The following is a 13,207-nucleotide window of genomic DNA, read 5'->3' as shown; positions in this document are numbered from 1 at the left end:
CAGACAGCGGGTCAGGACATCCATTTGTTCCTTCAGTCACAGCCATCGGCACTCGCCCAGCACTGCTGTGTGCCAGGCATGGGCATCTGAGGGTGAACCAGAGACACGACGGCTCTCGTGAGGCTACAATCTGGGGAGGGAGGCAGAGTCGGACAAATAATGCTACAGACAAGGAGTATTTGGTTCCTGCGCTGCTATCACAAGGTGAGTACCTTAGAACAACAGAAGTGTATCCTCTCACGGTTCTAGAGGGCAGAAGTCCAAACTCAGCAGGGCTGGTTCCTTCTAGGGGCGTGAGGGAGAAACAGCCCCAGGCCTCCACCCCAGCTTCTGGTGGTTGCTGGCAATCCTCGGCATGCCTTGGCTTGTAGACGTCACTTAAGTCTCTGCCTCCATCTTCACATCATCTTCTCTGTGTGTCCATTTGTGCCTCTCAAAAGGACACCCTCATTGGATTTAGGGCCCACCCTAACCGAGGATGAATCTCACTTGATCTTTATCTAATTACATCTGCAAAGACCCTTTTCCAAATAGGCTATGTTCTGAGGTTCCAGGTGGATGTGAATTTTGAGGGGACACCATTCAACCTGCCACACACAGTGAGGCGACGTGGTACACGCTGGAAGGCAAGGTGCATGCTGCTGTGGGGTCGGGGTCAGGGAAGGCTCCCCTGAAGGAGGCACGGGGATGCACAGGCATCGACCAGGTGAAGTGAGGGGAAGACTGTTCCAGCAGGGAAGCAGTGCAGGGGTTATGAGCTTTGGGCCCAGATCTAGGTTCGAGTCGCCATCAGCTACGGGACCTGGGAGATGTTGCTGGAACCTCCTGAGCCTCAGTTTCCTCAACTGTAAATTGAGCACCTGTGCCCTCTCTCGAGGGCCTGGCCCATGGGTTCTGAATGGGCTGTGTGTACTCGGCCTCCTTGGAGTGCCTGGGCTGGTAAGTGGTATTACAGGTGGCAGTCAAGGGCTTAGAGCAAAACTACTGAGCTCTGCCATCCATCGTCATCTTCAGACCCACCTCTGCTACCAAAGGTAACATGTAAGGATTTACTTTTATAAACAATCACCTCTTAGCGAAGGGCCTGCTTTTTCCCTGAGATCAGCAGTGTCTCCTGTTTTCCGCAGTGATGGGACAAGAGAAACTCAAGCTGGAAAGGTAAATGTCTCGACTTCCTGGGATTATTCACGCAGCATGGCTAAGGCTACAGAAGTAGATGCCTTTGGGGGCCTCTGCCCAGCTGTGCTCCCCTCTCTGCCCAGCACCCTACAGTCTGGTGTTTATTCCAGGCTCTGCCTTGCTGGACAGAGCTCACTGGAGAGAGAATCAGTGAAATAGAGGTGAGCAGAGACGGTGAGAGAGACTGAGGTAGGGAAGGGGATGGGGAGAATGAGAGAGAGAGAGATTGACTCAGAAAGAAGCAGAAATAGAAGGACAGACACCTGAACATCCAGACAGACAGAACGTCCTCATCCTGTGGGCTGGTTGCATCCCCTGCATTCAGGTTCTAGAAGACACTTTTGATTCCTGCAAACAGACTGCTCCATTTGCCTGAGGGAGCCCTAGTGGTCTGCTCTTGAGAACCAGAGCTCCTCACTAAGAACAGCCCTCCTACCTCCAGTTCTGCTCCCCTGGATCTGCCCAGAGCCCTGATCACAGAAGCAAAGGGTGAGAACCAGTCCACAGTAGCAGCCCAATCAGGCCTGGTTGAAGGCATAGATGGATGGATGGATGGACGGAAAGAAGGAAGGAAGGAAGGAAAGGAGGATGGAAAGGAGGATGGATGGGTGGATAGGCAGATGCATGTGGACCCACCTGTGACATTTTTTGTAGTTTTGGAGCCTGCCTTGGGCGGCGGGGTGGGCAGCAGTGGGGGGCTGGGGAGCTGGCCCATGGATCTCTCCAGGGGTCTTGGAGGACTGTCCAGGGACTCGGACCCAGCTAAGGCTTCAGAGGAATCATCCATGGTAGGCGGAAGGCTGCCGGCAGCATCTGTTTCTTCACCTCTGGATGCTGACGGCATCTTGGCTGGTTCAAAGGCAAAACAGAGAATTCACAAACTATGGTTCCTCCGACTGGGGTGGATGTGTGTGAGGAGAGCAAGGGGCTTTGGCTGGGTGGGACATGGAGCAGAGTACAGAGGGGTCACTTCACACACAGACACATACTTCCTGTGAGTTCAACTATCAACAGAAACATCAGAAGCCAACAGAGGAGGAGGGGGAAAGAAGGAGGGAAATAACTTCAAGAGTCCAGATGATTCTGTCCCATTTTCCACTCAATAGGTGGTGCCAAAGCTCCAAGCTCACCTAGAGCAGGGGGTGCTGCCCATGATCACACGCTTTAGAACGAGACACACTCAGGCTCCAGTCGGCCCCTGCACTCACTCTGTGATCTTGGATAAGTTACTAAACTTCCTGCACTTCCACTGACCCACATATGTGAAGAGGAGTGGAATTTGTCACCCCAAAATACGTTTCTTTGGCATAAGGATTATTTTAGGCTGGTTATCTTAAAGATAATCTCCATTTGTAAGGGTGTCTCCCTTGATGTACCAGGAAGAGGGGATGACCTTATCTCTAGAAACTCTTATCAGTGCAGAAGGCCAGGACTTAAATCTGCATAATAACCTTAGCCTCGTTTACTGTACTTTTCCTCGTCACCTCTCGTAACTGACTCCCCCTCACCCCCAACATCTTCTTTTGTCTTTAGCTGAAGATGCTATTTAAGGTGGTGGCTTCAGCCATTTTGGCTAGTTACTCGGTTTTCCTGGGTCTCTCCCAGAAGGTATATGTGTTATTAAACTTCTGTTTTTCTCTTGTTAATCTGTCTCTTATTACAGGGTTGTCTCACCCAAGAGCCCACAAAGGTTGAGAGAAAATTATTCTCTTCTCCAACACATACATTACACTAACAACAAAAGTCCCTCACAGGATTGTTGCAAGGTTTAAACAAGAAATGACAATGAGATGTGTGACTGGCACATTGCAGACCCTCAGAATCAGCAGCCACTGATTTTACATGTCTGGTTTTCAGCAGCCCTGCCCCCAGGCATGCCGGCCAAGACCAGGGGCGGGAGAGGGACAGGGTCAGCCTTTAAGGAGTGTCAGCCTGCCCAGGGCCCCCTTCCCCTCTCCTTCCAGCTGCTGGCTCAGGATCCCCCAGAACTGCTCCTCCACCTCCTTGAGCACTGCCTCCTGAGCCTGTCCACCCCTCTGCTTTCTCCCAATCCATCAACCCTCTCCTTTCTCACTTTTCTCTTTATCCAGCTCAAGTCCCACCATCCATCACTGCAACAACCTTCCCAGGATATCCTCCAAGTCCTCTGCCTCACTTCCTTCTCATTTAACTCTCTGGAAAAATCCCATCTCTGGACGAAGTCTTCATCTGCTGGTTCCATCCCTGCCAAGTGCCGCAGGAGAAAGACAATGACACAGAAGCACCATTGTGGCCATCTCAGGCACCTCCCCTCCAGGCCTCTCAACTCTGCCTCCCCTGCAGTCACATGCTTCGAACCTTTCTGTCCTTTTCCTACCTCCAGCTTCTCACTTCCCCTTCACCTTCTCCCATGCAGCTTCACCTCCAGCTTTACAGGGGAAACTGAGGCCGTCAGATGGGGGGCTCTCCTCAGATTCCTAACTCAAACACAAACCTACTGTCCCTGACATCCCCTTTATTCCTTCCTCCCTGATGCAAGAGAGGCAGCCTCTCATCCCACCTCAGGACCCCAGCACACCCTGCCTCCCCAGAGCACATCCCCAGTGCCCAGCCCTGGGCAAGGCCGTGACCACACACTGCCTCGTTTCATCATTACAAACACATAAGGAGGAAGACACTAACACTCCCCGGGGACAGCCCGACTGGACCTGAAGTCACTGTGTGGGACTCATCCATCCACCAGGAAATGCTCCCGGAGGGCCTACCGTGGGCAGGGCGCTGTCCGCGGTGCTGAAAACACAGTGCTGACTGAGGCACGCCCACTCCTTACCTTCCAGAGCTTCCAGCCACACTTTAGAAGCGAACACTGCATGTCCCATTGTTACCACCACTTCTATTCTTTTACTGTCCCTGTTGGGAGTTGAAAACCTCAGGCCTGGCCCTTACTCTTGTGAAGCTCATGCAAATGAAGACTTTGCCTTAGAAGGGCTGGCTCTTCTAACTCCTGATGTGCAAAATCTGAGAAAGGAGATGCCCCTTCCCCACCTCCTGCAGAAGGCAGCTCAGCTCTGTATCATGAAGTTAGCCTGAACTGAGAACAACCGTCACAGTATGCTGCTTGCTCCTGTGTCCTGCATGGATACCCACACTGTTATTGTTGTTATTATTTATAAAACTATCCTCAAATGTGTTATTTGCTAATAGTTTTTAAAGACTCCTAGATTTCAAGACTATCATTATGTCCCATGAAATGTAACCTACAACTTCTACGAGTCTTCAGTTCTGATTGTTTTATTTAATGAGTTTTGCACTAATAATAACATTAAAATAAACATTTTGTGTTTTCTAGGTAAAAACAGTTGTGCGGTTTCCTTGTTAAGCTACATGTGAGCATGGAAATGTCCTTTCTCACCATGTGAGCACCAGTCCAATGACTTTGTTGGGTTTCCTGTCTTGTGTAAATCAGCACAGGGCAGTGGACACTAAGCCTGGGAGACGATGCTCCGGACCCAGGCCCTCAGCGGCCAAGCTTGCAGCTGGAAGCACCAGGCCTGGGGCTGGCAGGAGCTCGCGGTACTCAGTTTCTGTCCTCTGGGCACCCCACATGTTTCCAAAGTCATGGTTTCTGGGGTGGACAGATGGCACAGGAAGGACTTACCTGGCCTCAAGCATATCCGTCACCCACATCCTTCCTCTGTTGTGTTTGACTCATTTCCAGACGTGTGACGTTGGTCTCTACCTCTCTGAGCCTCTGTTTCCTCATCTGTACAAATATCTGTATAAAATACCTAATTCTGCCCACTACAAGGGAGGTGAGGCTGACGTGAGGTCCCAGATGGAGGTCTGAAGCTGGGCAGCACTTGTCCAACTTTGGACAGTCATGGGCCACGCGGCCTGAGGTAAAAGGTGATTTTAGACCATGGATGAGTCTCCCTCTCGTTCCAAGTCAGGGGTTCTCAACCTCGGCACTGCTGACATTTTGGGCCAGACAATTCTTTGTTGTGAGGGGCTGCCCTGTAAGATGTTTAGCAGCATCCCTGGGCTCTGCAGGCTCAGATGCCAACAGTTCTGACAACCAAAAATGTCTCCAGACACTGCCCAATGTCCCCAGGGGTGGGCGGGAGGGGGAAAATGCCCATGGTTGGGAACCACCACTTGAGGTAGACACTATTTAGATTTCTGAAGAGACACGTCGTAGCATCTACTTGTGAGCAAGGCCCACAGTGAGCTCCAGAGCTGTGACACACTCACAGCACAAGCCTGGGTCCTGCCACCATGGAAACACGGACAGGCCAGTTTCTCCCTCTGGGACACAGTCTCCTTCCACAGACCTGTGAGTCTGGACAAGGTGAGCAGTGTCTGAACTGGACTCCATGGTTCTCTTGGCAGTGTTGCCAAAGGCAGGCTTAACAGGAGACAGAGCGGGCCTGGGGCAGGGTCCCCACCCTGGCTCAGCCAGAGCAGGCCCACCTGGATCTGTCTCAGCACAGTCCTTCAGTCTCCCCACCTTGAACACTTTTCTCTTTGGCTTCTGGACACCACACTCTCCTGGTTCTGCCTTGGTTCCCTCCTGCCACACTGGCTGCACCTGCTCAGCCTCTCGCAGGCTCCACCTGGGCTGTCCCAGAAGCCACCTGTTGGTCCTTGACTCCATCTAACTCTCTCACTGGGTGATCCCATCCAGTCCTCTGGCTTCAGAACCAATCCCATCTCTGTCAACCCTTGTCCTTTCCTCACAGCTCCAGACTCGTACATTATCAGCCACTTTGACATCTCCATCTGGAGGTCAAATAGGTACAATGGAACACATCCAAACCCATCTCTTGATTTCCCATAAGAAACCCCTTCCCAGTCTTCCCCTTCTCTCTCACTCATCCATCCATCCATCTTGAAAATGTCCTTAAACCATTACAGGGCCCAGGCACTCATCTATGAGCTGTGGACATGGCATTGACCAAGACAAATCCCCATCTTCACCAGGCTTACTACACAGCCCGCCATCCCCAACTGTGCAGTCAGACTGGACACAACAATTGATCCCTCTCTTGCCTTCTCCACCCTGTACCTCGCGCCTTCTAGCTAATTCATGGATAAATCCTGTGTCCTCTACTTCCAAAATATTTCTCACAAGTGTCCACTTGTCCTCCCAGTGGCACCTGCCATGGCCTCTGCCTGGATCTCAGCATGGCCTCTGAGCTCCCAGCCTTGTGGTTCGCCCTGTCCCATATCCATTTGCCAAACTAGGGGTCAGCAAACGTTTTCTGTAAAGGGTTTTGGCTTTGTGGGTCACAGGGTCTCTGCTGGTGCAGAAAACTCTGGAAGGGCTCGCCAATCCAAACAGCAAAAACTCCCCCGCCTGTGCACCAAAGTGTACACACAGCTAGCTCTCACACTCAGTGTTGCCCAACGGAGCTTTCTGAGATGATGGAAACGTTTCCACCCTATCCATTACAGTAGCCACTAGCTACGTGTGGCCAATGAGCACCTGACAAGTGGCTGGTATGACTGGGGAGCTGAATTTTTTTTTATTAAGATTATGATAGATTATAACCTTGTGAGATTTCAGTTGTACATTATTGTTAGTCATGTTGTGGGTACACCACTTCACCCTTTGTGTCCTCCCCAAACCCCCTCTTTTCCCTGGTAACCACCGATCAGTTCTCCTTGTCTATATGTTAACTTCCACCTATGAGTGGAGTCATATAGAGTTCGTCTTTCTCTGTCTGGCTTATTTCCCTTAACATAATACCCTCGAGGTCCATCCATGTTGATGCGAATGGAACAATTTTGTCCTTTTTTATGGCTGAGTAGTATTCCATTGTGTATATATACAATATCTTCTTTATCCAATCGTCAGTTTCTGGGCATTTAGATTGGTTCCACGTCTTGGCTATTGTAAATAACGCTACCATGAACATAGGGGTGCAAGGGACTCTTGGGATTGCTGATTTCAGGTTCTTAGGATAGATAACCAGTAGTGGGATGGCTGGGTCATAAGGTATTTCTATTTTTAACTTTTTGAGAAATCTCCATACTGTTTTCCATAGTGGCTGCACTAGTTTGCATTCCCACCAACAGTGTATGAGGCTTCCTTTTTCTCCACAACCTCTCCAACATTTGTCACTCTTGGTTTTGAATATTTTTGCCAATCTAACGGGTGTAAGGTGATATCTTAGTGTAGTTTTGATTTGCATTTCCCTGATGATCAGCGATGATGAACATCTTTTCACGTGTCTATTGGCCATACTTATATCTTCTTTGGAGAAATGTCTATTCATGTCCTCTGCCCATTTTTTGATCGGGTTGTTTGTTTTTTTGTTGTTAAGCCGTGTGAGTTCTTTGTATATTATGGAGATTAACCCTTTGTCAGATAAGTGGCTTGTAAATATTTTTTCCCAATTAGTGGGCTGTTTTTTTGTTTCAATCCCGTTTTCCCTTGCCTTGAAGAAGCTCTTTAGTCTGATGAAGTCCCATTTGTTTATTCTGTCTATTGTTTCCCTCATCTGAGGAGTTATAGTGTCCGAAAAGATTCTTTTGAAACTGATGTCAAAGAGTATACTGCCTATATTCTCTTCTAGAAGACTTATTGTTTCAGGCCTAATCTTTAGGTCTTTGATCCATTTTGAGTTTATTTTGGTGTGTGGTGAAAAAGAATGGCCAATTTTCAATCTTTTGCATGTGGCTGTCCAGTTTTCCCAGCACCATTTGTTAAAGAGACTTTCTTTTCTCCAATGTAGGCCCTCTGCTCCTTTGCTGAAGATGAGCTGTCCATAGATGTGTGGTTTTATCTCTGGGCTTTCAATTCTGTTCCACTGATCTGTGAACCTGTTTTTGTACCAGTACCATGCTGTTTTGATTACTGTAGCTTTGTAGTATGTTTTGAAATCAGGGATTGTGATGCCTCCGGCTTTGTTTTTCTTACTCAGGATTGCTTTAGCAATTCGCAGTCTTTTGTTGCCCCATATGAATTTTAGGATTCTTTGTTCAATTTCTGTAAAGAATGTCCTTGGGATTCTGATTGGGATAGCATTGAATCTGTACATTGCTTTAGGTAGTATGGACATTTTAACTATGTTTATTCTTCCAATCCATGTGCAAGGAATGTCTTTCCATCTCTTTATGTCATCGTCAATTTCTTTCAAGAAAGTCTTGTACTTTTCATTGTATAGATCCTTCACTTCCTTGGTTAAATTTACCCCAAGGTATTTTATTCTTTTCGTTGCGATTGTGAATGGGATTGAGTTCTTGAGTTCTTTTTCTGTTAGTTCATTGTTAGTGTATAGAAATGCTACTGATTTATGTATGTTGATTTTATACCCTGCTACTTTGCTGTAGTTGTTGATTGTTTCTAATAGTTTTTCTATGGATTCTTTGGGGTTTTCTATATATAAGATCATGTCATCTGCAAACAGCAAGAGTTTTACTTCTTCATTACCTATTTGGATTCCTTTTATTTCTTTTTCCTGCCTAATTGCTCTGGCCAACACCTCCAGTACTATGTTGAATAAGAGTCGTGAAAGTGGGCACCCTTGTCTTGTTCCTGTCCTCAGAGGGATGGCTTTCAGTTTTTGTCCATTGAGTATGATGTTGGCTGTGGGTTTGTCATATATGGCTTTTATTATGTTGAGGTACTTTCCTTCTATACCCATTTTATTGAGGGTTTTTATCATAAATGGATGTTGGATCTTGTCAAATGCTTTCTCTGCATCTATTGAGATGATCACGTGGTTTTTGTTTCTCAATTTGTTAATGTAGTGAATCACGTTGATTGACTTGCGGATGTTGAACCATCCCTGTGTCCCTGGTATAAATCTGACTTGATCATGGTGTATAATCTTTTTGATGTATTGCTGTATTCGGTTTGCCAGAATTTTGCCGAGGATTTTTGCATCTATGTTCATCAGTGATATCGGCCTTTAGTTCTCCTTCTTTGTGTTGTCCTTGTCAGGTTTGGGGATCAGAGTGATGTTGGCTTCACAGAATGTGTTACGGAGTACTCCATCTTCCTCAATTTTCTGGAATAGTTTGAGAAGGATAGGTATTAAATCTCCTTTGAATGTTTGGTAGAATTCTCCAGAGAAGCTGTCTGGTCCTGGACTCATATTTTGGGGGAGGTTTTTGATTACTGTTTCTATTTCTTTACTTGTGATTGGCCTATTCAGATTCTCCATTTCTTCCTGATTCAGTCTGGGGAGGTTGTAGGAGTCTAGGAATTTGTCCATTTCTTCTAGGTTGTTCAATTTGTTGGCATATAGTTTTTCATAGTATTCTCTTATGAGCCCTTGTATTTCATTGGTATCTGTTGTGATTTCTCCTCTCTCATTCCTAATTTTATTTATTTGAGATTTCTCTCTTCTTTTCTTGGTGAGTCTGGCTAAGGGTTTATCGATTTTGTTAATTTTTTCAAAGAACCAACTCTTTGTTTCATTGATCCTTTCTACTGTCTTTTTTGTTTCAATATCATTTATTTCTGCTCTTATTTTTATTATTTCCCTCCTTCTACTGACTCTGGGCTTTGTTTGTTCTTCTTTTTCTAATTCTGTTAGGTGTCGTTTGAGGTTGCTTATGTGAGCTTTTTCTTGTTTAGTGAGGTGAGCCTGTATTGCAATGAATTTCCCTCTTAGGACTGCTTTTGCTGCATCCCAAATGATTTGGTATGTCGTGTTCTCATTTTCATTTGTCTCCAGATAATATTTGATTCTTCTTTAATTTCTTCAATAATCCATTGTTTGTTCAGAAGCATGTTGTTTAGTGTGCACATTTTCGCACCTTTGTCTGCTTTATTCTTGTAGTTGATTTCTAGTTTCATAGCATTATGATGAGAAAAGATGCTTGATATTATTTCAACTCTCTTGTATTTATTGATGTTTGCTTTGTTTCCCAAAATATGGTCTATCCTTGAGAATCTTCCATGTGCACTTGAGAAGAATGTGTAACCTGCTGTTTTTGGATGAAGTGTTCTATATATATCTGTTAAGTCCATCTGGTCTAATTTTTCATTTAATTCTATAATTTCCTTGTTGATTTTCTGTCTGGATGTTCTGTCCATTGGTGTTAATGGTGTGTTGAGGTCCCCTACTATTATTGTATTGTTGTTGATGTCTTCTTTTAGTTCTGTTAAGAGTTGCTTTACAAATTTTGGTGCTCCTGTGTTGGGTGCATATATATTTATAAGTGTTATGTCTTCCTGGTGGAGAGTCCCTTTTATCATTATATACTGTCCCTCTTTGTCTTTCTTTATCTGTTTTGCTTTGAAGTCTACTTTGTCTGATATTAGTATAGCGACACCTGCTTTCTTTTGTTCATTATTAGCTTGGAGTATTGTTCTCCATCCCTTCACTCTGAGTCTGTGTTTGTCTTTGGGGCTGAGGTGTGTTTCCTGGAGGCAGCATATTGTTGGGTCTTGTTCTTTTATCCATCCTGCTACTCTGTGTCTTTTGATTGGAGAGTTCAATCCATTTACATTTAGAGTGATTATTGAAATGTGGGGGCCTACCACTGCCATTTTATGTCTTGTTTTCCGGTTTTCTTCTATTTCCTTTGTTTCTCGTCCCATGGTTTAATCTGTTCTGATGGAGAGCTGCTACTCTCTGTTGTTGCCCTTCTACTTATCTCCTTTGCTCTTGGTTTTGTAGCCCCTTTCCTTTTTTTGATTTTTCAGGAATGAGGGTTTTCCTGAGCATTTCCTGAAGAGGAGGTTTTGTGGCAATGAACTCCCTTAATTTTTGTTTATCTGGGAAAGTTTTTATTTCTCTATCATATTTGAAGGATATTTTTTCACTGGGTAGAGAACTCTCAGCTGTAGGTTTTTGTCCTTCAGATATTTGAATATATCATTCCACTCTCTTCTAGCCTGTAAAGTTTCTGCTGAGAAATCTGCTGATAGCCTGATGGGGGTTCCTTTGTAGGTTAATTTCTTCTGCCTGGCTGCCCTTAGTATTCTCTCCTTGTCATTGACTTTTGCTAGCTTCACTCCTATATGCCTCGGGGTTGGTCTTCTTGCATTGATAAAGTTTGGAGATCTATTGGCTTCTGTCACATGAAGTTCCATCTCTCTCACCAGGTTTAGGAAGTTCTCAGCCATTATTTCTTTGAATAGGCTTTCTGCCCCCTTCTCCCTCTCTTCTCCCTCTGGTATACCTATAATCCTTACGTTGCATCTTTCTTGGAGAGTTTCTTCATTTCTTTTTAGTCTTACTTCTCTCTCCTCCTCTGCCTGCAGCACTTCTATATTCCTATCTTCCAAATTGCTAATTCTTTCCTCCATATTATCGGCCCTACTGTTCAGTGCGTCTAGATTTTTCTTAATCTCCTCTATTGTGTTCTTCATTTCCAGTATTTCTGTTTGGTTCTTCTTTATAGTATCAAACTCTTTTGTGACATAGCTCCTGAACTCGTTGAGTTGTCCATCTGAATTCTCTTTTAACTCATTGAGTTTTTTAATGATGGCTGTTTTGAAGTCATCATCATTTAGGTTATATATTTCATTTTCTTTGGGATTGTTTTCTGTGTATTTGTTATTTTCCTTCTGTTCTGGAGATTTAATATATTTTTTCATATTGCTTGATGGTGTAGATTTGTGCCTCCGCATAGAGATAGAGTTTAGTTACTGCTTCCACTTGTTTCTACTGATGTGGTGGGGGGACAGCTGTTTATACTGCACCAACCAGGAACCATATCCACTGTTGCTAACTGGGCCTGGGCCCCTCCTCGCAGTCACAGTGGTCCTGTGGGTTCTTTCTTCAGCTGTGAGGGCTGTCCCAGGGGGCTTCAGGCTGCTGGTGCCTACTGTTGCAGGCCACCTAGACGTGCTCCCTCCTTAGGGTCTGCAGCTGTGTTATGGGCTTTTCCAGTGGCCAGGGGCAGGATCACTTATATTTGCAGCTCCATCACTGTCGGCACCCACAAAATCTCACTTGTCCACTATGGGTCACAGCAGAGCTATGGGCATCTTCTGCAGTCTGTGGTTAGCTCACCTAGCTATGCTACTTTTGTCCCAGGGTCTTCCAGCCTTGTGGTTGCTGGACGGGTGCTCTCTACTAGTGCTGTGCAGAGGCTTTCACTGAGGCTACTGTGAGACTGTAGGGTTTCCCCCTGGGCTACAGAGCCGGGTCACTGGAACTCCACCCAGCCCCAGTCCTCTCCCCCAGGATCTCGGGGAGCCCCTTGCCCTGTCTGGGGGATAGCTGGAGACCTTGAGTTCAGTGGCAGCTGGCCAGCTGCTGCCCTGCCTGGTATTCTCCTCTCCGGGACCCTCCTGGAGTTGTGGATGCTGGGCGGGGCCTCTCCGCTAATGGCAGGTAGACACTTTGCCTGCTGCCCGGGCGGAACTCTGGAGTTTCCCCCCCGGGCCGCGGAGCCAGCCGCTAGAGCTCCATCCAGCCCCAGTCCTGTCCCAGGAGATCTCTGGTAGTCCCGAGCCCTGCCCGGCAGTCAGTGGGGCCGGCAGCAGCAGCTGGCGAGCCGCCGCGCCGTTTGGGATTCTCTCCGGGAGCCTGCCGGCATTGTGGATGCTAGGCGGGGCCTACCCACTAATGGCGGGTAGAGGTATTCTCCGCCGACTCAGGTGTGTAACTCTGGAGCTTCCCTCTGGGCTTAGGTGTAATTGCGGGGGGCTTAGGTAGGGCTCTGGTCACCTGTTTCCACCGTGGCTCTTCTGGTGTGTGCTCCCTCCTGCCCTAGGTGTGTGTCGATGTTCTGGGGGCGCCTGCTGGAAGAAAGCCGCTTGCAGGTACTAGGCTGTTCGGGGTCGGGGTCGGAGAGTTTTCACCTATCTCCACCTCTTCCCAGAGGGAAGTCCATCCGCCATCCAGTGTATAGCAGCACGGGTCTCTCAGGCGTCCTGAGATGCTATATGGATATCCTTTGTTAAGCGATGAATGTCCAATTAGTTGTAGATTCGAAGGGGGAGAGACAAGGAAGACTACTCATGCGGCCATCTTGGATCTTCTCCTGGGGAGCTGAATTTTTAATTTCATTTGGTTTTAATTAATGTAACTAACCATGCAGCTAGTGGCTACTGTACTAGACAAGACAGCTCTGGATTTTC

The 13,207-nt window shown here is 46.7% G+C and overlaps 1 protein-coding gene across 7 annotated transcripts in view; it reads right to left on the bottom strand.

The window, feature by feature from the left end:
* Positions 1-13,207, bottom strand: part of PHACTR3 (phosphatase and actin regulator 3) — a 245,187-nt gene that overhangs the window by 76,203 nt on the left and 155,777 nt on the right. For 4 of the 7 annotated variants that reach the window (XM_044748444.2, XM_070486198.1, XM_044748442.2 and 1 more), the window contains one exon: positions 1,816-2,028. The exons of the other annotated variants lie outside the window; for them this stretch is intronic. In XM_044748444.2, coding sequence (XP_044604379.2) covers positions 1,816-2,028 — 213 coding nt within the window. The remainder of the gene's footprint in view (positions 1-1,815; positions 2,029-13,207) is intronic. 7 annotated transcript variants of the gene reach the window in all.

This window comes from Equus asinus, chromosome 15, assembly GCF_041296235.1.
Source record: "Equus asinus isolate D_3611 breed Donkey chromosome 15, EquAss-T2T_v2, whole genome shotgun sequence".
Classification (NCBI taxonomy): Eukaryota; Metazoa; Chordata; class Mammalia; order Perissodactyla; family Equidae; genus Equus; species Equus asinus.
This window is presented reverse-complemented; position numbering and strand designations above follow the sequence as displayed.